Genomic DNA, 22,056 nt, shown 5'->3' on the forward strand with positions numbered 1-22,056 from the left:
ATAGAAGAAGGAGAAAAAAAACCTTTCAAAATAGTGAAGAGTTCCCGACTCTTGTTGGCCGCCTGTTCAATGTTCGACATCAGGAACGATTTTTTTCTCCTCTCGCACTTTCTTATAGTAATCCTTTAGGGCTTGGCTATAAGTGGCCTTATCTGAAGGGCTATAATGTCTACGCCATGTCCGTTCCAAATGTTTACAGGCGCTTTTACTGGTTTTTAAGGCAGTAGTAAACCATGGGGCTGAAACTCTAATGAGTTTTTCTACCTTCATCTTGGGTGGGGGGCAGAATCTGTGCCTGCTGATTTAGCCAGCTTTCCAGGGATAATACATCCAGTTCGGGCTGACCGCTCAGCAGGAAAGGGCATTGGCATAAAGCACTCTGTATTGCCTCCGGTAACATCAGATGAAAGGGTCTAAAACTACTGCGGGAGAGAGATTTACCCGTAGGCCCTGCTTTATTTGGCTCCTTTCTGATGCTGAAATTTATTAAGTAATGATCTGACCACGTTAAGGCAAGTGGTGCCTCGAGTGCGATCTTCACAGAGGAGAAAACTTGATCTAAAGTATGTCCTTTTTCATGTGTGGATAGTTTGAGGTATGGGATAAGGTTGAAAATATCCAGCGATTCATACAGTTTAATGGTATCGGGGTCCTGTCCCTTGTCCATATGGATATTAAAATCGCCCAAAACCAAACACTGACTATGGTTGGCTGCAATAAAAGCAGACACCTGACCTATAGACTCAAGAAATGTATTAGCCGGGCCGGGGGGCTGATAGATCAGAGTCCCAGCGATCGTCTGATGGGCTGAAACATTCAGGAGAAAACCCAGGCTCTCCGCACCATCTAAATCTGGCAGTGATAAGGGGGTGCAGCTGAAAGAACTTTTAAAAATTATGGCTAAACCACCGCCCCTGCCGGAAGGGCGATCTTTCCTCATGATCAAATACCCCGGCGGAATAGCGTTGGCAATAGTAGGGTTTGAGTAAAAAAAAATTACATCAGGATTGAGGTCAGTTAGCACATCATATATCTGAAACTCATGTTTCCTTATGGAACGCGTATTTAGCAGGAAAATCTTTAAATAATTATCATTGTATTCCTGCGCAGACCTTTGCAGGGTGAGAGAAGAGATATCCCTAGATGACTCCAGAACGGATCGTGGCACCCAACTGCAGTCTCTACACCCAAAAGACAACCTGCTATCAGGGGCATAGTGGTGAGAGCAGCACAATAGCACAATGCATACCGGCGGATGTCGTAAAGACACTGCGCGCTGTATTTGATCAAAGCTCGCTGTTTCAGAAGTGATCCGGCAGCATGTCCTGCCCCGGCCACCTCTGGGGCGCAGACGGGCTTGCCTTAGGCACGCCTTCGTCACGCCAACGGCGCGCCTGCTGTGCGCGTTCGCTGCGCACTCGCGCAGCGTCACGTTTAAATATGGCCAGCTTGAGGAACAACTAGACCGCACCGTCGAAAGGAAGGCGATGACGGTCCGGAAGCTGGGCTAAGAAAACGATCGATTCCCCCATCGGACTTAAAAAGCACCACCAAAGTTTAACATAAAAGCACAGTTTTCCCACCACAGAATAAAAACTTTTAACAATTGATTTCTAAAATTTTAAAAAGTGACTCAATAGTGTTCAAAAACAGAATTTAGCAGCAAAAACGAAAATTCGCAGCAAGACAGTGCAGGAACGCAGAGCGCAACGTTAGTGAGTTTCAGGGCTTGCGCGCTCACGCAGCGTCGCATTTAAATATGGCCAGCTTGAGGAACAACTAGACCGCCCCGTCGAAAGGAAGGCGGTGACGGTCCGGAAGCTGGGATAAGACAACGATCGATTCCCCCTTCGGTCACAAAAAGCACCACCAAAGTTTAACATAAAAGCACAGTTTCCCCCCCACAGAATAAAAACTTTTAACAATTGATTTCTAAAATTTTAAAAAGTGACTCAATAGTGTTCAAAAACAGAATTTAGCAGCAAAACCGAAAATTAGCAGCAAGACAGTGCAGGAACGCAGAGCGCAACGTTGGTCAGTTTCAGGGCTAGTGAATCAAGAGTCCACACACACAGCTGGACACTTTCTTGATGCAGTTTTCTCCGCATGCGATTTGATCTTGGTTGATAAACTCCTCTCACTAGCCTAGGTTGCTCACTGTGTTGCTACTTTTAGAATCCTAGCTATTTACACAATCTGGTTTCTCAGGTTTATGTGTGCAGGCTAAATTGTACATTTCAAACCTGATCAGGCGGCCTCATAGCTAACAAAATGGTGGACCCACCTGTCCATCCCACTTCCTGGTATCAGTATCCGTTTCTTCTAGAGCACGTCATTTCTACTCTGAAAGAGATATTATACACAAATCTGCCAGCCAGTCAGAGCACAGAAATCCTCCCATCTTTGATGGAAAAACAATCGGTGTTTTTTAAAATCCGGAACTTCAGATGGCAGAGAGGAAATGGAGGCACGATTATTTCCATGAACACAAAGACAAATGCAATACCACCAAGGTAATGAATGGAGTGCATTAATTCATCGCAGCTACTGGCAATCACTTGGAACGAGTCCCAATACATCGCTATTTTGCACAACATGCCACCTCAATTTGGACCCAGCCATATGCAAATCAGTCTTCAGCCTGCTCCAAAGGAAGCAGTCCAGCCCAAAATGCCAAGCCAGGTCAATCAGGGTGAAACCGGTCTTGGGTTGCTTGTGTTCTGGTTCAGTGATGACTTGGCCTTTCAGTACAGGCTGGACTGTTCCTATTGGAGGTGAGTCAAGACTGATTTTCATATAGCTGGTTCCAAACTGAGGTGGCATAACAGGTGAAAATCGATGGACTGGAGTGCGACCACGATCGATTGCCAGTGGCTGAAATTAATTTGAACATTCCAACCACAACTTTTTCGTCACAAAGACAAATACATTGCAATAGTGATGCCATACAACAAAAATGAAATGGGTTAAAACCATCTATTTCTCTGAATGGATTAACAGCACAGTCTGTTTAGCAACGGAGCTCACCCATATAATTTCTGAACTACAGTGTCTTCTGGCCAAAATAACAGATAGCTGTTGTGAAAGGGATTTGTGAGGCCGTGGCTTATTCTTACCTGGAGAGAGTTAAAAAATCGGGGGTCCACCTCCAATGATCTAGTGCTGAACGGACTTTTATCCCTGATTTATCCTAAAACCTACAAATGTTTGCAGAGTCTTATGCCCATAACATAAAAGCAACATCTGAAGGTCATAACAGTTGTTTTTCCAGTGACCTTTGCAGAGCTCTGCTTATTAAACCACTTTTGCTAGTTGCCAGTGATATTCCACTTCCACTGTTTATTAACTCCCTCAAGCGGGGTATTTTTCCAGTGACTAGGAAGATAGCAGTAGTCAAACTTGTGATAAAGCAACTAGTCTCCAAGATCCTAACAAGCTGTCTCTTCATATCCTGCCCCAACATGCTCCAGGGCCAGAACTTTGCTGAGTCAAACAAATTGTTTTCTGCATAGCAGGCATGATTTCATCTCGGTATAGCACAGTGCTGGTGATTCTGTTGGCCCTCTACAATTAGCGTCAGTTCATTGACAGCAGTTAATCTTAGTTAGTCAACACAATAGTACAAAACATCTTACTAACAACCTGAAAGTATCTGGCTTAAGTTCCACAGTCTTGAAGGGAGTCAAACAACCTTTTGATGTACCCTGATGTACCTTACTTGACCTGTACAAACTATCAAAACCGGATATGGGGAAGAAAGATTCAAGCCCTGTCCAGCATCTCAAAGAAAGGGATCTTTGAAAAAGACTGCTATGACATATCTAGTTAGCTTGGAAAGACGAGAACAGGAAAGGTCATTCCTAATGGCCAGAGCTAATGTCACAGAAACAGAGAAACTAGGGATAGGCTCAAAGGACCTCCTAAGTCTGCAAATGCAGTATATTTGAAGTTGAAGCATTACAACATATCCTGATCATGGTATCGGGAAATAAGAAACTAATAGCACGAGGAAAGACTCCAAATCCTGCAGCAAATGGAACTCAGTGGAGATGAGCTATCTATTGGTCGAGCAACAACAGAACCTTACCCTTAGATGGCATTTTTCATGTGTGCTGTGAATAACATAAGATCTAATCAGGCGAAACGTCTCTGTCCGTTAGTAAATAAAACTTAAGACGTGATTGTGCAAACAAATGCCTTGGGGCAGGAGCAGAAAGAGCAATCAACTATATTTAACCATTTTCACAACCAGACAAAGTTGAAAAGAAGAAGTCCAGCAACAATTTAAACTTCATTAACTATGCACCGAATTCATAGGCTAAGTTTGTGACTAGATACTGCTTTGAGGCCATTTGGGCTTGTTTTAATCCAGGGCATAATTTATGATAGAACAACTAAAGGCACAATTTCAAACATGAGAATTTAACAAACTGCTTGCCCAATGGCAAAATAAATCAAAATCGCATTTACAGAGACTGTGATGACTAATAATAATAATAATAACTTTATTGCGTGATTTAAAAAAAAAAACCTTTGCAAGTGCAAAAGATAAAATGTAACACGTTGATAAGTTTGATCAAATTGAACCCCAATTCCTATTAAAAAAAAGGCGCTCGGCCCCCCACATGTCCGAGCTCTCTTGTAATTACACTTCCCACAAATGCCTGTGATGATGATCCCTTAGGGGCCTTTGTGGTCGTGAGATTGTATATTAAGTCCCAGAATTAGCCAGCCTATACGACAATCCCCATTATAGCAGTTTTGTTTTGAGGTTTCCAACAGATTTTCATGCATCTAAATGCCCGCATGGAAGCTTATCCAGCTGTTTTAAAGATCCTGAAATCTGAGTCACTACCTGAGGTGGCGGACGACTTATCTCCTCCACCAATGTTTTTGCTGCACGGTCCATAAACTTTACCAGTGCACATTTTAAGTTTGTGTTCCGTGGGTCAAAGCATGCCAATACTGCAGCTCTACATGATCTAACTTCCTTATTGTTCCAGCCCCTCCGTAGGAGGGACCTTCTTTCCTTCATGAGGCTTGGGCAGAGACATAAAACATGAATCTTCCCTATGATAGCCGCAGAACCGACATGGTTCCTGAGCTTAATCTCTTTTCCATTTGAGAAGGTGGCAGGACAAGGGTATCACCCATAATCTTAGTTTTAAGAAACAGAGTTTAGTGCATGCACTGAATGGTAAAGTTAGATAACTCTGAGATGTCAACTGTTCGTATGAACTAAGGGTCATCCAGCCATGGCTTCTTTTTGCAAGACTTGCCTTATCTTCCATAGAGGAGAGCCTTTTTGCACTTATTTTTGCTAGCCTTTTGAACTCGTTTTGGCTAACGTGTGGATCCCATACTTTGCTCAGGCCTAAGATGTTTAAGCCGCTTGACAAATAGCCCCGCCCCGCTAGCCATCGTTTTGTTTTCAGGTTTGCCCAAAGATGTTGCGCTAGGCTGCCTTCCTTTGATATCCTCAGTTTGTGGCAGCTCACTAGGAAAGTCATCATTCTACCCAGTGATTGTTTGCAGATTCCCAATTCCAGCCTGATTTGTGCCGGGGGACGTATTTGATGGCAGCTGGAAGACTGTTCTAAAGATTTTTGCAATAATGTTATCAAGTTGGCCACTGTCCAGACCTTTTAACACCTCGCTTCCGTATGTTAAAGTTGGAATGATTTTTGCCTGTGCCACCTGAAGTCTTGGAGCGAATGTTGGGTCGAATAATTTCCTGTGGATAGAGCTGAGTGCAAATGCTAGCGCTGTTCTTTTTTTGCTCTCCCAAATGGCTTTTGTATCTTCCGCTGTTATTGAAGAGGACTCCTAAGTACTTTTGGCAGTTGGTTTCTGTGATGCTTTCCGAATTTAAGACCCATGCCAGCTTCTTGGGCCTTCCCGGACGAACCACCAAGATTTTAGTTTTCTTATTGTTTATCTGAAGCTCGTTCTTAGTTGAGTATGCGGCAGTTGCATCCATGAGCCTTTGTAAACCTATCTTTGTATTGCTTAGGAGGACCACATCGTCGGCGTATAATAGGTTTGACAGCTGTAGGCTGCCTAATTTAGGAGCATGCGAATTGACTGTATATAAATTTTCCGGGAGATACGATAAAAATAGGTTGAAAAGTGTAGGGGCCAAGACGCATCCTTGTTTGAGTCCTTGCTTTGTTAAAATTGGTCGAGACAGTCTAGAACCGTCACCAATTTTGATCCTGACCCATGTGTCCTGATGTAGTAGCTGTACTGCTCTTAGTAGTCCATTTGGTATGTTCAATAAGGAGAGCTTCTGCCATAGCTTGGCCCTATTGACCATATCAAACGCCGATTTGCAGTCTATAAATCCCATGTAGAACGATCTGATGCTAGACTCTGCCTGATCTATCAAGCAAGAGAGAGCCATGAGATTGACCATAGTGCCGGTGTCTTTTGTGAATCCAGTTTGATTTGGAGGGATTACTGAGCATTCCTCGGCCCATGCCCGAAGAGAATTGAGCAGCATCCCTGCAAAGTACTTTGCCTCGTTATCGATTAGAGCGACTAACCGCTAATTTTCTGGGGATTTTAAAAATTGGAACGAGAATTGATCCTTGCCAAGAGGGTGGGATGATGTTCTTTTCTAAGATGGAAGTGAAGAGTGGAGCTAACTTGGAGGCCCAGAAGGCTGGATCTTCCTTAAACAAGGCTGGAGGAATGCCTCCAGGTCCTGGGGCCCCATCTTTCCGACCCTTTTTGATCAGCTTTTCAATTTGGTCCTCCGGGACTAAACTGTGCTCAATTCTGTTGACATCTTTCCAACCCTTTTTGTACAGCTTTTCATTTTGGTCCGCCGGGACTGTACTGTGCTCAATGCTGTTGACATAGTTTTGTCTTGTCTGTATGCTTTTCGGTTGCTAGGCCTTTATGGAAATGCTCTTCCCTGATTAGCACTTTGCGAAAGTGTTCCGGAGGCAAGTTAGCCACAGTTGCTGCATTGCTGCCCTCGTTAAAGTGACTATACAGAAAGAAGAACCACTCAGACTCCAGTATGTTTGATGAGGCGGCTTTCTGGACACAGCCTCCAAGACTGTTTATCGTGCGCCAGAACCTCGCAGAGTTGTTTGACCTGATGTCGCTGTATAGTTTGGCCCAAAAGGAGTTCCAATGAGCCCTTCGATGTTCTCTTTTTACAGACTTTAAATGTCTTCGAGCTTCTCTCAGTTTGATTATAGTTGGTGGGTCCATTGGCTTTGTTTTTAGTTCCCGCCAAAGCCGGTTCATGCTTCTTTTCGCCGATCGTATCACAGGATCCCAAGAGGTCGACTTTTGGGTCCCTGTCGCTTTTTCATGCATTATTGGTTTTGCGTGTTTGGCAGACAGCTTCCTTGCGAAGTTTGTCCAATTTACAATTTGATCTTCAGTTATTGTGCTGGTGTTTTCAATCATGTATTTTGCCTCCATTGCTACCTGCTTTAGGTTTTTGACAGAGCACTTAATTCGTTTTAAATTGATCGTAAAGCTTTCGAAAGATTGTGCCCCTGCCTTAGCATGTTGTACCAGCCTAGTGCTAAGCAGTATTTCTTGAGGGCTGTGGTCGCTTTCTAGTCTGTTGCCAAACCCGAAGCCGGAGATTTGATCCTAGAGGGGAAGGCTGACAAAAGTATAGTCAATTAAGGATGCACCAGTTTTTGTTAAAAATGAGAGGCCAGGTGGGTTGTCAGGAAAAAAGCGCCCATTAAGAGCTCTAAGGCCAAGATGTTCTAAATTTCCTTGTAAGGTGCGGCCCTTCGGGTCCCCCTTGGTCCATCCAGGGTGGTCCTGCGGTGGTATGGCCCAGTCACATTCCTGTTATTTGATTACCTCGTTTTTTTGTAGGTCAGACATTACCCACATGTTAAAGTCTCCAAATAGTATGATATCTGCGTCCGAGGATCCAGATCTCATTCCCAGCACCGTCGCTATCACCTCATCTGAGAGGGTTTGCCCGGATGCGGAGTTTGGGCGGATGTACACATTCAATAAAATTATGGTTCTGGACTGGCCTTTGTAGGTGCTGAAAGAAATTCCCACAGACTGGAGAGAGTGGGAAGAGCTTGCGAGGTCCCATGAGGAAATTGCGTTGTTTGATGATATGTAAATGGCTAGGCTTTCGCTGCCTCGTCCGGAGAATTTCGTTTTCAAAGCTGGAGTGTGGTGAGTTTTAAACCCTTCCAGGTGCTGCGGCTCCGCGAGCCATGTCTCTTGAAGCAATATGATGTCAAATGACCGTAAGTAGGAGGTCATGGCATCGTCCCCAGTTTGTTTGATAGCCCATTTATGTTCCGAGAGCAGACCCTTAATGGGCAAGCTTCTTGGGCCATTTTGTCGTTGTTTTGTCAGCGTAGCAGCCGGGTTGAGTTTAATGATCCCGCCAACCATGACCATGTGCAGGCCTGTTCCAGTCCCCTGTTTAGAATGTGTTGACCCTCTCTTACTTTTTTTTCTTTCTAGTTGGAGATGGGACTTTTATCCCAAGCACTCCTCAGAACCGAGTAGACCGCACTTTGTCCTGCGCTAGTGCGCTCAATGGCTCGGGTTTCCTGCAGAACATGTGGGTAGCCTGGTTCCCTGCCGGGGAGTATGGTAATACCCCACTGCTTAAAGGTTTCCGTGTGCCCTAAGATTTTGTTCATTACCTCAATCGATCGCCAGGAAACCTTCGTGGGTTCATTTATTTGACCCTGGCCTGGTGCAATAAATTCTATCGAGGTTGATGTCTTGTGATGTTACAGCGTTTGACAGGCCTATAGCTTCTATCAGTTTCATGATGTTTCCGCGGTTTAATATGTCGCAGCTTCCTTTGGACTTATACTCCGGATAAAAGAGCGTGAAAGTTGTAGCTCCATGAGACAGGACCTCAGGAGGCTCGGATAGTGCCTCCGGCCCTGGCGTACAGTCCATTGGGACAATTCCTGCCAAGGGTCCGAGGGTTGCCTCCTTCGTTACTTTGTGCATCGATGTGGAAGTCGACGTGTTCAGTATTCTAGGGCTCTTTTGACTCTTTTGATTTGCACCGCGGCTAATTGGCGCTTCGCCTCCCTTGCCCTGCATAAGTGTAGTAAAGTTGTCCAGAAAATCTTTATGCAATCTGCTGGCTTGGGCCTGATTTGGTATTTTGCTGCTACCAGGCAGCTCTATAGGCCTGGTGCTCCTATGGCCCTCTGCCCATGGCGAAGACTTGGGGTCCAAATGAACCAATTGAATGTTGGTAGTTGGCTCTGTTTTCCCCCCTTTTCTCATATGCTCAGGGTCAACCCTGGCAACATCCTTTCCCTTCTCAAGGGTTGGGGAGTTTGTTTGACCTTGCCAGATGAAGTTGTTCCGATCTCTGATTCCTTGGTTGCCTCGTCTGATCTTATTTGATCTTTGTGCCCAGTTGAGGCTGCTCGTCTATGGATATTGAATAATGGGTAGAGACTCAGGTCTTGCTTAGACTGGCGAATCTTGTTGTGACCTTTCCTTTTTCTTTGTTTTTTTCCCTTGCCATTGGGATCCTCCATATCCTGATCTAATTGGGATGTTGAGAGGAGCGCTGCATTGCCCGCGGCAGAGGATTTTTGTAAGTTGTTCATTGTAATGCCAATGGCCGATGTTTCCGGGGATGAGGACATGATCCTGCTTCCGGCCCCCCTAAACCTTAAATTTGCCGCCACCATATCTTTGTTGGCGGGGCTTGTGGCGCCATCTTTTATGCTTGAGAGGAGAGGTTTTGCAATTGTGATTTCTTTAAGATCCACCATTAAGTTTGCCATCATCTCTGGAAGCGTGCTTAATTTCTCAATTATTGGTGAGCAGTCGCATCTTTGTGGCAGGAGGTCGGCGTCTGCTTGGGCCCGTCTAATCAAGTTATTTAGATTGGTGATTTTATCGTCTATATTAGCGACATACACCGTCAGTGTGTTCAGAAGGCTGATTTGTATGTCCATTTTGTTGGCTTGATAAGTCATGGCATCAGCTGACCTTTGTAAAATGTCCAGAGCTGTGGCCTATGTCGTCTCCTGTTTGGGGTCCTACTTCATCCTCTCATTGGGGGCCGGTGAGGGCCTGGGTTGGTCGGGAGCATCTTTGCCATATGATGAGATCATATTTTCCCATTCTTTTGATTCTAAAAAGGAGAGATACCTCTCCACGGCACAAGCATCCTCATCGCATCGCGAGGGCCTTGTCCAGCTCTGCCCATGGTGTAAGTGCTGGGCAATGTCTCTTCCACCGTCCCCCAATGTGGTGGGTACTCTTGTGAAAATGATGGTGAAATAGCGGAAGTGGCCGCTTCCCCTTCCGTTATATCACTTGAGCTGCCCTTTAAACTTATCTTTGTTGGTAAGTCAATGTGCTTGGGCGTAAAGTCTGGACTGACATGGGGGAAGGCTGCAGGATTGACTGCAGAGTCATTCATTATCTCTAGGGGTGTTAATACGGTCATAATACGAGTACTCCCAGCAGCAGCCAAGACTGGAGGTGGAACCCCTAGACTGCTCAGCGTAGTTATATTAGGGTCGCCTTCCCCCTGTGATTATTCCAGTACATCAATCTTACTTATGTCTATGGCTTTGCTGATATGTCGCTTGCCTATTTTAAAGTTGCCGCCTGAGCTGCCCTTGCAAATGGTCACTGTGGGGCTCAAAGGGATAGGTAGTCCCTTGATTTTTGTGTTACTCGAGAAGACGGCTGACCCTGCGTCTTTTAGGAAGGCACATTTTGACGTTAGTTTTGGTTGAATGCTAGATAATTTGTAGTGAGCGGAGCCAGCTTCCTGCGAGTACAGATGGGAGGTGCTGGCTGTAGTACTTCCAGGTGCACTTGGCGACAGGTCAAGTATCCGAACTGTGTCAGCAGTGGGTATCTCTAGTTTTTCTTTCTGTCTCTTTTTCCTTTGCGGGACTGTGCTCCTCTGCTTCCCTGATCGCATTCTTTGGTTTTGTAGCAAAAAGCCAAGATACCCCGTCTTTGGCCTTCGCGGAGTCCGTATAGGCAGCGTAGGGGTTTCAAGGCCAGACGCACTAGAATGGAGGAATGCCAATGAGATCAGGGTTCATTACTGATTGACTGATTAGCTGACCACGCCCGTCACACACTGAGCCGTTTGGGGTGACCGCTTTCTCTGTTCTTTCTATTCTCCCCGCTGTCTGCTGCCTGCTCCCTGGCGGCTCTCTATTGCCTGATTGTTTACTGGCTGTTCACTGTCAGTCTCTCAATTACTGTCAGTTACTACTACTGCCGGATGGTTATCTTCTTTTTCTACACTCTGAGGCCTGTATCTTCCAGACCAATCCCCACTTCAGCAGCTGATCACACAAGGTTTTGATGTTTATTGCGTTTTAACCCTTGGCCTGCCGTTTTTTACCTGCTGCAGATGACTGTGCGTGGATGGGTAAACATGAAGCTCCTTCCCACCACACCTCCTTGTTGCCGGGGTAGCCTGTGTTGTACTATGTTGTGCGTATCGCTGCTCTCCGCCGCTCCGCCTCTCCATGAGGTTGTTGTGCAGGTTGCGCAGGTGGTGCCAGGTGATGCCAGAGCCGTGGGAGCTGCACGGCGGCGCACAGAACCGCGAATCGGCACTCGGCCCAGCGGTCGCGTGCGGCTAAGGCAGGCAGCTGGTGAAACTGATGCGTGCAGGAGGGAGCGGGAGAGGGCAAACAAGCAAGCAGGGATTAGCAGGGATGCAGCAGATTGTGAATGAGTGAGCGAACCAGCAGTGGCAAGTTCCGCTCTAGCTCTAATTACCGGTCTCCCCTGCTTCACCTGCCTCCCATCTTCAGTCGCCGGTCTCTGGGCTCCAGTCTCCGTCGCAACCCGGGGCCAGGCACCAGGCTCCTCTGCAGGGAAGTGGAAGGCGAGCGAGCTCAAGCTCTAGCTCCAACCCTTACTCTGGTCCGGTCGCAGCACTTTCCTTGGGGAGGATAAGGCGATGTTGGCGGCTCCTCGCCCGCCGCAAACACTAGTCACGAAGCTCCTCTCCTCCTCCTCCTCTCCTCCTACAAGCGGTATCACGGTCACTGTTCCCCGGCAGCCTTCCGACGATCTTCCGCGGCAGCCTCTCTCTCTCTCGCGGCCGTGCCTCGGCGTTCTCAACCGTTCTGCTCAGCGCGGTCGTCAGCTGGTGGGAAAACACGGACTGGACTCCGTCAAGCAGTAATGTCATGACTAAGAAAGGGGATGAGAAGAATACTCCACGAGAAGATCTTCAAAAACCAGAGTAAGCGAACGGTTCCCATGTTAAGCCTTTAGCATTTACTTTTGAGCGCAGTGACGCACAGACCGAACCATGTCATTCTGCCCAAATTGTGGATAGACCTGTAAAGAAGTTCCACCCTACTTTTCTTTCTGGTGTACAAATGCCATGTTTTAAAAAAATATATAATTTGTTTTTACAAAGTTAGTAGGTAGCAGATTGTTGCTGAAGTTTAAAAACAAAACGGAAAACCAACTGATAACTAACATTTCTTTTAAGTACTACCTTTGATCAAAAAATGGACAAAGCTCTTTACTTCTCTCTTATTTCCTCGCTTACAAAAGCATCTTAATGTAAGTTGTCCAAGAACCTGTAACTCTTTTGAAAGCTGGTCTATTCATAAAGCTTGTTTGTAATGGGTGAATGACCATGGGCAACAGGTGTATGTTATGTGTATTAGTAAAGTAGGCATCTCACCCGGGAGGGTTCCCTGGCACTGAAAGAACTAATCAGCCCTGGGATAGCTAGGTTTTCAGTTTCTTACAGAATTCTAGGCCTGAACAACAGCTCTGATATGCAGTAGGAGAATTCTAAGCTTTGGGAGCCAGGTATGATAAAGCGCGTCTGCCTGATGTGATTTTTCGGATGTGGACGAGCAGGAGGTCAGCCGAGCTGAGGTTTCTGGTCAGAGTTTGGAATTGTTTGCAGCAGTTCAGGTAAGTGAAGCCTAGATTGTGTAAGAGTTTGTATATAGAGTGCGCATTTGTGAACTGAGAGCCAGTGGAGGTCTTTCAGGTTTGTGGAGATTTTTTAGGTTTGTGGAGATTGTGAATGCCAGGTGGGAGTTTGAGTGGGAGTCTGGCTGCAGCATTTTGGATGACCTGGAGCCTCTTGGTGAGATGTGTGGTAATGCTGCCATAATGTGTTGATGTTTTCTAGCTTGCTGGAGACCAGGGCCTGTGTGTCAGCTCTAAGGGTGCTGAGCGGTAATAGTCTGTAGATTATTCTGAGGAGTTTAAGAGTGAGGCTGGCAGCTAGGCCCACTCCCATCATTTCTGCACACTGCCCAAGGCCATGCAGATCAGGATTGATTGTGTATTATAATACTTCAACTGACAGGCTCTGTGTTCAACTCCCACATTGTACAGTGATAGCCCATGTGCATTTTAAGTTGTGTGCATTAGAGGTAGATGCAGTTTATTGTACAAAAAAACAACAAAAGAAAAAAATATAATTGTAAAAAACTTTAGGGTAAGTAATGCTTTCTTCTACTCACTAACATGTTTTTAAAAAAACCGTAATTACCTTAAAAATTCACATTTCGAGATGTTATGTTTATGAAATATAACCTAAAAGCCACTGAAACTGGCCATTTATGGTTAGGTGCTAACCATAACTCAAGCCTGTCACTCATTAGTCATGATCACACATGACTTCACTGAAGTACCATTGGCATCTGATGACCTAATAAACGACTTTATTGATGGCATTGTTCATAAGATAAAATATGACCACCAGTGGCATGATTACTGCTATGCAGATTCAAGGCATCAATAAATGTAGGCATGCAAATTTAAATAAGAACTTTTAAAATGATTATTTAAGGACATCTTGGGACGTTTATACAGTTTCAACCAACCATCATTAATGACACATGAACAAATGGATTTATCATAAAGACACGATTTTGTCTAGGTGAAGCTTATTATTTTGTAAATTATCTTCACACCCACTATTATAAGTGGATAACTATAGTTTCTGGAGCCTAAATACCAGGGTCACGTAGGCTTATGCCATGCTTGTAACTGCACTCGGCTTACCTCAGGTGACACAGTATCCCTAGATATACTGTTTTTCAGTATTTAGTTGATGTCTGCTTAACTGTTAAATATTATAGTTGTTTGCCTTCAGTATTACTCATTGACTATAGGTTAAACTATAGACCTTGTGTATGCGTCTTTTATTACAGAAGTAATTTTTGCAATTATTACAGAAGTAATTTTTGCAACCTTGCATCCAAGGTTTTGCTGTCATGTATAAATGCAGCAAAGCCCATTGAATTACTGCAGCATAGCCGTCTCTCTACACTCTGTCCTGCTTTAACACCATCATGATGGGCGAAAATCATTTTAAGTATTCCGCAATATGGTGCATGTACATTTCAAAAACGTTAATTATATTGATGGTCTAATGACACCTTCTGCATTTAGAAAGATTATTGCATAATACTAGTTATTTAAGCAGTATACTCTTCTGTAATGCAAATAGTTTTCACTCCTTTTCCCCATTATTTGTAGTTGAAAGGTTTGAGGTATGTTCACTCATTTCGTGTTTGTGTGATATAAAGCACTATGGGCCAGATGTACGACTCACTAATTGGGAATGCACAAAAGTGTCTGAGACACTGTTTGCGATTCCCAATGGGGTCGCAAATTGCATGCCTCATGCATATTAATGAGGCTGTCGCAATCTGCGACACCATTGGAATGGCTGGCACTCTCAGGGATGGTGGCCTGCTGGGGTCAGCAGACCTCCATGTCCGGGACTGCTTTCAAATAAAGCACTTTTTTAAAAAAAATGCAGCCCGAAAACGAGATGCATTTAAAAAATAAAAATTACGCTTTTCAATTTCATTTTTAAGGACAGGCAGTGGTCCCTGGGACCACTGTCTGCCCTTAAAAAATATTTACGCATACATTCTCTAATAGGAGGGGTCCCCTGGGGACCCCTTCCCGTTTGAGAGTGCTTTACCACCCTTCTGAGAAGGGTGGTAAACTGCAAGTGTTTTGAGACCGCAGTTGCGGTCGCAAAACATTCCTACATAGGTTAAGGAGTCGCTGTTAGGAAGGGATGCCCTTGGAACGCCCCTTTCTAATAGCGAGTCGCAAATTGATTTGCGACTCGCAAAATAGGATTAGTACATGGGCCACAGGTTTTTTGCGGGTGCAAACAAGTATAAAACCCTTATGCGCACGCAAAAAACCTTTGAACACTGGCCTTATATTCTTTACCCTTACCACAGTGTCGAACTAGGTCAACCCGTGATTGATAACTGGCTCCGAACTTCCTTAAACATGACACTACCAGCCAAACTAAAATCTTCATCCCGACATCATCCGCCCGCCCCCTTGTTTAATGAGTCCCTACAAACAGAATAAAAGTTGCGCAAGCCATTAGAGAGAGCTTGGAGGAAGCTACATAACTCTTGACTCAAAAACTAAATACAAAACCGGCCTTAGCCAGTACCACCTGCACTGTAAGAAGGCACACGCTGTATTTACTCGGAAAAAATCTCTTGGGCTCAAAAACGTTCCAAAATGCTTTTCAAAGTGGCCGAAGACTTATCTGATCCGAATCTTATCCCTCCTCCCCCCCCCCTTACTGTCCTAAGCTCAATGCCAGGAGCTTGCTGACTTTTTTAATTAAAAAGTTATCTGATATTCAGGCTGGTCTTACTGATGCTAGAGCCGGCAACCCTAACTTAAAGCTCGAGAGACCCAGCTCTCCTTTGATCCAGCCCTTTTCTAGGGATATCATCGCCCCAGGACATGCAAGTCACCAGCAGGGTTGCAGTCCTCCACCCAGCTGGACCACCCCTGGCTGATAGACCTTCTGGTTCCTATTAAATCGGGGTCACCCTTGAACCTTGTTACCCCGGCCAAACTAAGTACTCTAAACCCGCAAGCGTTTCAGCTGGTGCTAGAACTCCTGAATATCTCACTAAGCGATGAGCTGTTGTTCCAGGCCTGGAAGCACGCTATGGTCCTCCCCTTGCTTAAAAAGCCTCACCTTGACTTTCCCATTCTGTCCAATTTCAGATCTATCTCACTACTCCCTATCTTCTCTAAAATACCCTGGAAATAGGTTAATTCTCAGCTCACCTCATTTGTGGAAACCTAGGACGCTTTCCACCCCCTCAGTCCAGTTTCAAAGCAAGGCACAGTACTGAAACGGCCCTCATGGGAGTTACGCAGTGCTGATCCTATGGGATCTTAGCGTGGCGTTCGACACTGTGTCCTATGCTGTTTTCTTGGATAAACTGATCCTATTGGGCATGCAGGGCTCAGCTCTGGCATGGCTCTCCTCCTTCCTGTCAAACTGCACGCTAGGTCTTCTCAACCAATACAGCGTCAAAATCTCTCCCCTCTGGCGTTCCCAGGGTTCTACCTTCAGCCCTTTTCATCTTTGACATCTCTGTTCGCCCGCTGGTGGAAAGCTGTGAGTAGACTCTGTTTTCGTATGCTGACGACACCCAGATTATTTTCTCCTTGTCGTCAGGATAAGCAGCTAACTGGAAAGATCTCAACTTTTGCTTCATCCTGGTTGCCACCTGGATGAACACTAACTCCTCGAAGCTAAATGGAAGCAAGACTGAGGTGATGGCACTGGGCAAGAACCACCAACTCTGGGGCCCTCAACACTGGCCGGCCATGCTGGGAACTCCACCTATAACCACCATTTCTTGCTGGACTCCGCCCTGTCTATGAAGCCGCATGCCACTATAGTGGCTTCTACGTGCTTTGCAACCTTGAAATGGCTAAAGAAAATACTGTGGTTTCTCCCATTTTCTGCTCAAAGAACAGTCATTCAGACCTTAATACTCTCTAGGCTTGACTATAGCCACGTTCTATACCTAGGGGCTGATAAGGCGTCCCTGAGACACCTGCAGGTGGTTCAGATTTCCGCTGCCAGGCTCTTGTTCCACCTTCCAAGAAAGTTGTCTACCTCTGGGCTTCTCTGGCAACTTCACTGGCTCCCACTGCATAAGATCTGCTCCCGCTCAGGACCTCAGTACCTGCGAAAACTGGCATGCCCATACTATCCGGCTTGCCCTCTGCGCTTCAGCAGTGGTTTTCTGTTTGCTGTCCAAGGGTCAGGCATGCCCGCATGGGTAGGCGAACTTTCTCTTTTCTTGGTCCCAGGTTATGGAACGCTTTTCTGGCGTCATTAAGATTCTCTGCCTAGCTCTCCACTTTTCACAAGGAACTAAAGACTTGGTTGTTTTAACACCTATTAGGCTGATCTACCAGTTCTCCAGGCACTGGGAAACCCTGTTAGGATATCAATGCACTATACAAAAACTCCATAATCCTAATCCAGAGTCTAATTCTGTCTCTCCAGCATTACCTGCAGAGAGGCATTGATTATGTTACCTGTCTTGAAGGTTAGGTTTTGTTTTGATTACTTTCTTGTGCCCTCCAGTTATGTTCACAAGTCGTATCCCACATTGTGCTTTCTCTTAAAAAGGTGACATTGATGAATTAATTTTGTTAAAACATTTTTTAAGAGTTTTATATAGCATGAATTAGACCCGAAACATCGGGCATCAGAGCGCTTTACATGAGCACCAGTTTCGTTACAGATGGACATGTTAATTTTTGTTAGGTACGGAAATATTAAGTGATTGGCCTAAAATCACAGGATGTTCCATCGTTGTTGCCGAGACTCTAACCCAGTTCCCCACCTTCAAGGTTGGCCGCTCAAGCCGTAAGGCTACATCCTTTCCCCTAAAGACATGCCATTTGACATGTCCTCAGCAATACCTGTCATATGAGATATCATTAGTAATGCCATGTGAGGTCATGAGCAGTGTATGGTAGAGTTTTGATTTTCATATCTAATAATACCTGCCCAATTTCAGTATTTTTAGTTTTTGGTTCTTAATAGTAAAGCAACTGTGTTTTTTTATCTCGAAATGTCTGAGTTTTGTGTTAAAACATATGAGCAGAGTGAACTAAGATTGCATGTAAGTTATTTTTCACTGATTACATGGTTATATTCTCAATATGATTTTGGCAAACCACAGCAAAGTTTAAACCTACCAGAGGCTTTGGATTTCTGGGTTTTTATTCATGAACTTCATCCGTGATATTGCTTGTTTCGATTTCAATTTACCAAAAAGTGACCCTTGCTTTTGGCTGATCTTTCTGGACTTTTTATTTAACACCTAGTCTTGTTTAATTTGAAACTGACTTCTTATAAACAAAAGCTGAGACATATTTCAGTTAAACTGAAATTCTTAAAAATATTGCTTTATTGAATTGTAGGGTTCATCTGCTGATAGAAGTCAATGGCGGGAGCCAACAAGAACATCTGATGGCCTCTGTTCTTTGTATGAGGCAGCATTGTGCCTGTTTGAGGAGGTATGTTAAAATGCATGTCACAAGGAATGTTATCTTTTTTGTTATTATTTTAGATCTAAGGCTTCCATCCCAACTGGTTAATAATTAAAAAAAGACTTCTTTACAATGGAAGATTGATGCTAACTTTTATGATTCATTCTCTGTGTTTGATATTACCATTACCTAGCTCAATTTTTGCGTGCTATCATGTAAATTGAACATATGTTGCCCATAAAGCATGGGCTTATTCTACAAAAGGCTTTATATTTATTTGCGTTTGCTAGCTTGAGGATGGTTACTCTTCCAAATATGTCAGTGGTAAACGGTTGAGAGCTAATTGAAGGAGCAAAATTTCCTCAACCATTGAATAACCCTGTAAACACACAAAACTTGTACATGCTAGCAAGAAAGCTAGGATTTCAGGCAGAACTTCGCTGCTTGCTTTTGGACTAAATGAAAACAGGCACCAGGCAGTTCTCATAGGTACATCAGCTTCCAAAACTGTGGCAGTCTGGAACCTGAGTAAGGAACATTTTCTATTATAAACTCCATAATACTGCTATATTTAGATGCATGCACTGTGGAAAAGACCATGCATATTTCATTATGTGCAATTTTCATATCCGGTGCTTTACAGGCTCCACACAAGAACCTAGAGTGACGAGTTGCTGATTTTGCAAAGAAGATTCAAAGTTTCCATAAACTATAAAACTCAGTTTTGTACACCTGTGTGTTTTTTAAGGACTGTATGTAAAAAAGTGAAACAATGTATGCAAGCTACGGATACTGTATAGTTTAAAAATGTAGATATGTGGATATGTGAATATGTGGATAAAATGTAAAGGGACAAAACCGCCATTAACTGGTGTAGAGAAAACATAGGAAAGGTACAACAACTATTCACTGTGCTTATTAATTTTTCTTTTTTTAAAACAGGTTTGTCGAATGGCTTCAGACTATTCAAGAACATGTGCCAGCCCTGATAGCATACAAACTGGTGATGCCCCAATTGTTTCAGAGACAAGTGAAGTATATGTTTGGGGAAGTAACAGTAGCCATCAATTGGTAGAGGGCACGCAAGAGAAAATACTGCAGCCTAAGCTGGCACCAAGCTTTTCTGATGCACAGACAGTAAGTGGTATTCCTAGTGTTTCATCTAAAACTGTATAATGTTCTCTTTATCAACTTAAGTAGTACTTAAGTATAACTTTTATTATGTTAACCTCACCTTCTCACTCATGCATATCCTTTCTTTTTAAATTACTCATGGGTGGACTAACAAACACATTTGACCTTTTAAAAATCTGATCTGCTCATTTGATTAATAGAATTTCTCAGCCATTATTGTGTTATGATCTGCAGTCTTGAAAATTACCCGTTGCAGCTTCTCGTTACTAGAAACCTTCAGAATTGTAATACCTTGCCTGTTCCTAACCTTGATCTGATAAAGAGTTAACTTTTAGGTGCTTGAATTAAACTTCGTGTGCAGTTGTTCTTAGGGACCGAATATTTCATACTAGTGCTGAAACCACAGATGATAAAAAATATATATACATCCCCAATTCCAGTCAGCAGCCTTAGCTGCTATGTCACATTTCCTTCCTTAGTTATTTTACTAACAATATTTGTTAAGCACACTGGAGCTAGTCATCTAATATGTTTTCGCTTAGAAGGATGTGGTCTGAAGGAAAATGCTCACTCTTTATGGAACTCTACTGAACCTGAACTAAGCCTTTTTAACCTGGAAGTGCCTAAAAAATGTGGAATTGTTAACAGAAGTTGTGAAAAACAAATCTGATTCAGACAACAATATCACGATAGTTCACACATTTAAATGGCAGACCGTTTAATATCCACTTTCTATTCACAGATTGATTTTTAGGTCTCGCCTAGCGATGCAGTGCATGCGCTGCTCGCTTGCGAGACTATTGTCGTCGGTTTTGCTTCAGAAGCGGGGTGGAAGCTCCACCCATGCTTCTGATTGGTGCGTGTCAAAAATGTGCGCTTTTAATTGGGAGGGAGGCATGTTTGTACCCTCCCTGTCTCCTGTTTGCCGTGCCTGCGCGGACAGGAGATGTGCACACGTATGGTGCGCGAGCATGGCGCGCTTCCACTTTCTTCTCGCGGGCATCTCTTATCACGGTGTTTCAGCACAGTACGCGCATAGCGCGCTTTTGCTTTCTTTTTACTACATATTGAACAGCAAAGTCCTCTTGAGTGGATTCCGCACAGACCCACTCAATCACTTTTAATTTTTCCAGTAATAAGTAATATTACCCTACATACCTTTCACTGGCCACACATATGCCCTTCACTGTGGATATTTGTAAAACAGAGACCCGCTCCGGTCCTTACCCTGCTAGCATGATCCAATTTATCTCTATTTTGTATTCACAGTTTCCCGCTACTCGCAGCTTGAGGAGGCTGCAAAGGTTTGAACCTGAGCCCAGTGCCAGGCAGCCGGTGCTGCCTGAAGGTGATGTAGCGTCAAGTCGCCTCCCGCCCAGATGCTGGCACTAGGTTGGCTCCTCCCCACGTGTTGGACGTTGCCAGCCGTGCTGATGGTAGAGCCAAGGTGGTGCTGGCATGAGGTCACGGCCGTGTTCCTGTTATCTGTGTTTTGAATCAGATTTGTCTGCTTATGAATAAAGCACTCATTTTGAAAAGGCTAAGAAAAGCGCAATTATAGCGCTGATAAATCACTGCCATGCCCTGCACGGCACGGCGCTATTATTCTAAGGTTGTCACAAGTAAAGCTCATTGACTGTACAGTCTCTGCGAGGGGGCATCGCATCATGGGCAGTTATTAATTGCTGAGTACTTTCTTTTTTGAGGCTGTAAATTGAAGTTTCGCTGCAGTGTGGGGGGACAGCTTCGAGGAACGCCCGACTAACCTATGCCCAAGTGACCCTCCAGTGCCTGGCTTCACATGAATCATTTCACGCGGAGCCTCTGCTGTCTCCAGCCCTGTGCACGGGCGGCTCTTTGTTTGTGGAGCGGGCAGTATGACAGGCTGTGAAAGACGGTCTCTTTGGCTTACTTGAGCGTGTGCGCGCGCGCGCTTGTGAGCCCCGAGCCTTGATGGTGCCCCGGTCCTTTTCAGAAGCGCTACATATCCGCAGTGCCTCTGCACGCCAGCAGCTGGTTTAAGATCTTTGTGCAGGCACGTGTCTGTTGGTGGCAGAGAGAACTAGCTGGCGAGAAGAGGTGCCAACGCCGGATACAGGATCCACCATTGGGTATAGGGCAGCATTACTGACAGTCATAATATGGGGGACTCTGTTGTGTACCATCCCAGAGAGCATCTGTAGGTATGTCAATGGTATTGATACAGAACATACATGGCACAGAGAGAACCAGCTGCCGAGAAGAGATGCCAACGCCAGATATAGGCTCCACCATTGGGTACAGGGTAGCATCACTGTCCTAATATGAGGGAACTCTGTTGGGTACCATCCCAGAATGCATCGGTACATATGTTTGCATGTATGTGTATGGTATTTCTACAACACTTCTATCCCTCCACTATCCTTCTCAATCCAAACTACTGACTAACATATCCACCACTCAAATTACTTTCATATTTTACTATACTTATTCACCACTAATCCTTTATGGGTTCCGGAGTGGCACCCTACTCGCCCAAAAAGCGCCTCAACACCCCATCATGGAAACAAGCGCTATGTAAATGCAAACCTTTTTCCATCTTCAATCCCTCCGCTATCCTTCTGAATCCAAATA

At 44.6% G+C, this 22,056-nt stretch overlaps 1 protein-coding gene across 8 annotated transcripts in view; it reads left to right on the forward strand.

Annotated features, from left to right (window-relative positions):
• The window catches only part of HERC1 (HECT and RLD domain containing E3 ubiquitin protein ligase family member 1), a 1,817,725-nt gene that overhangs the window by 66,420 nt on the left and 1,729,249 nt on the right, over positions 1 to 22,056 (forward strand). For all 8 annotated transcript variants that reach the window (XM_085643727.1, XM_085643730.1, XM_085643731.1 and 5 more), the window contains 2 exons: positions 18,241 to 18,336; positions 19,252 to 19,446. In XM_085643727.1, coding sequence (XP_085499853.1) covers positions 18,241 to 18,336; positions 19,252 to 19,446 — 291 coding nt within the window. The remainder of the gene's footprint in view (positions 1 to 18,240; positions 18,337 to 19,251; positions 19,447 to 22,056) is intronic.

Source organism: Triturus cristatus, chromosome 3_1, assembly GCF_964204655.1.
Source record: "Triturus cristatus chromosome 3_1, aTriCri1.1, whole genome shotgun sequence".
NCBI classification, from domain to species: Eukaryota; Metazoa; Chordata; class Amphibia; order Caudata; family Salamandridae; genus Triturus; species Triturus cristatus.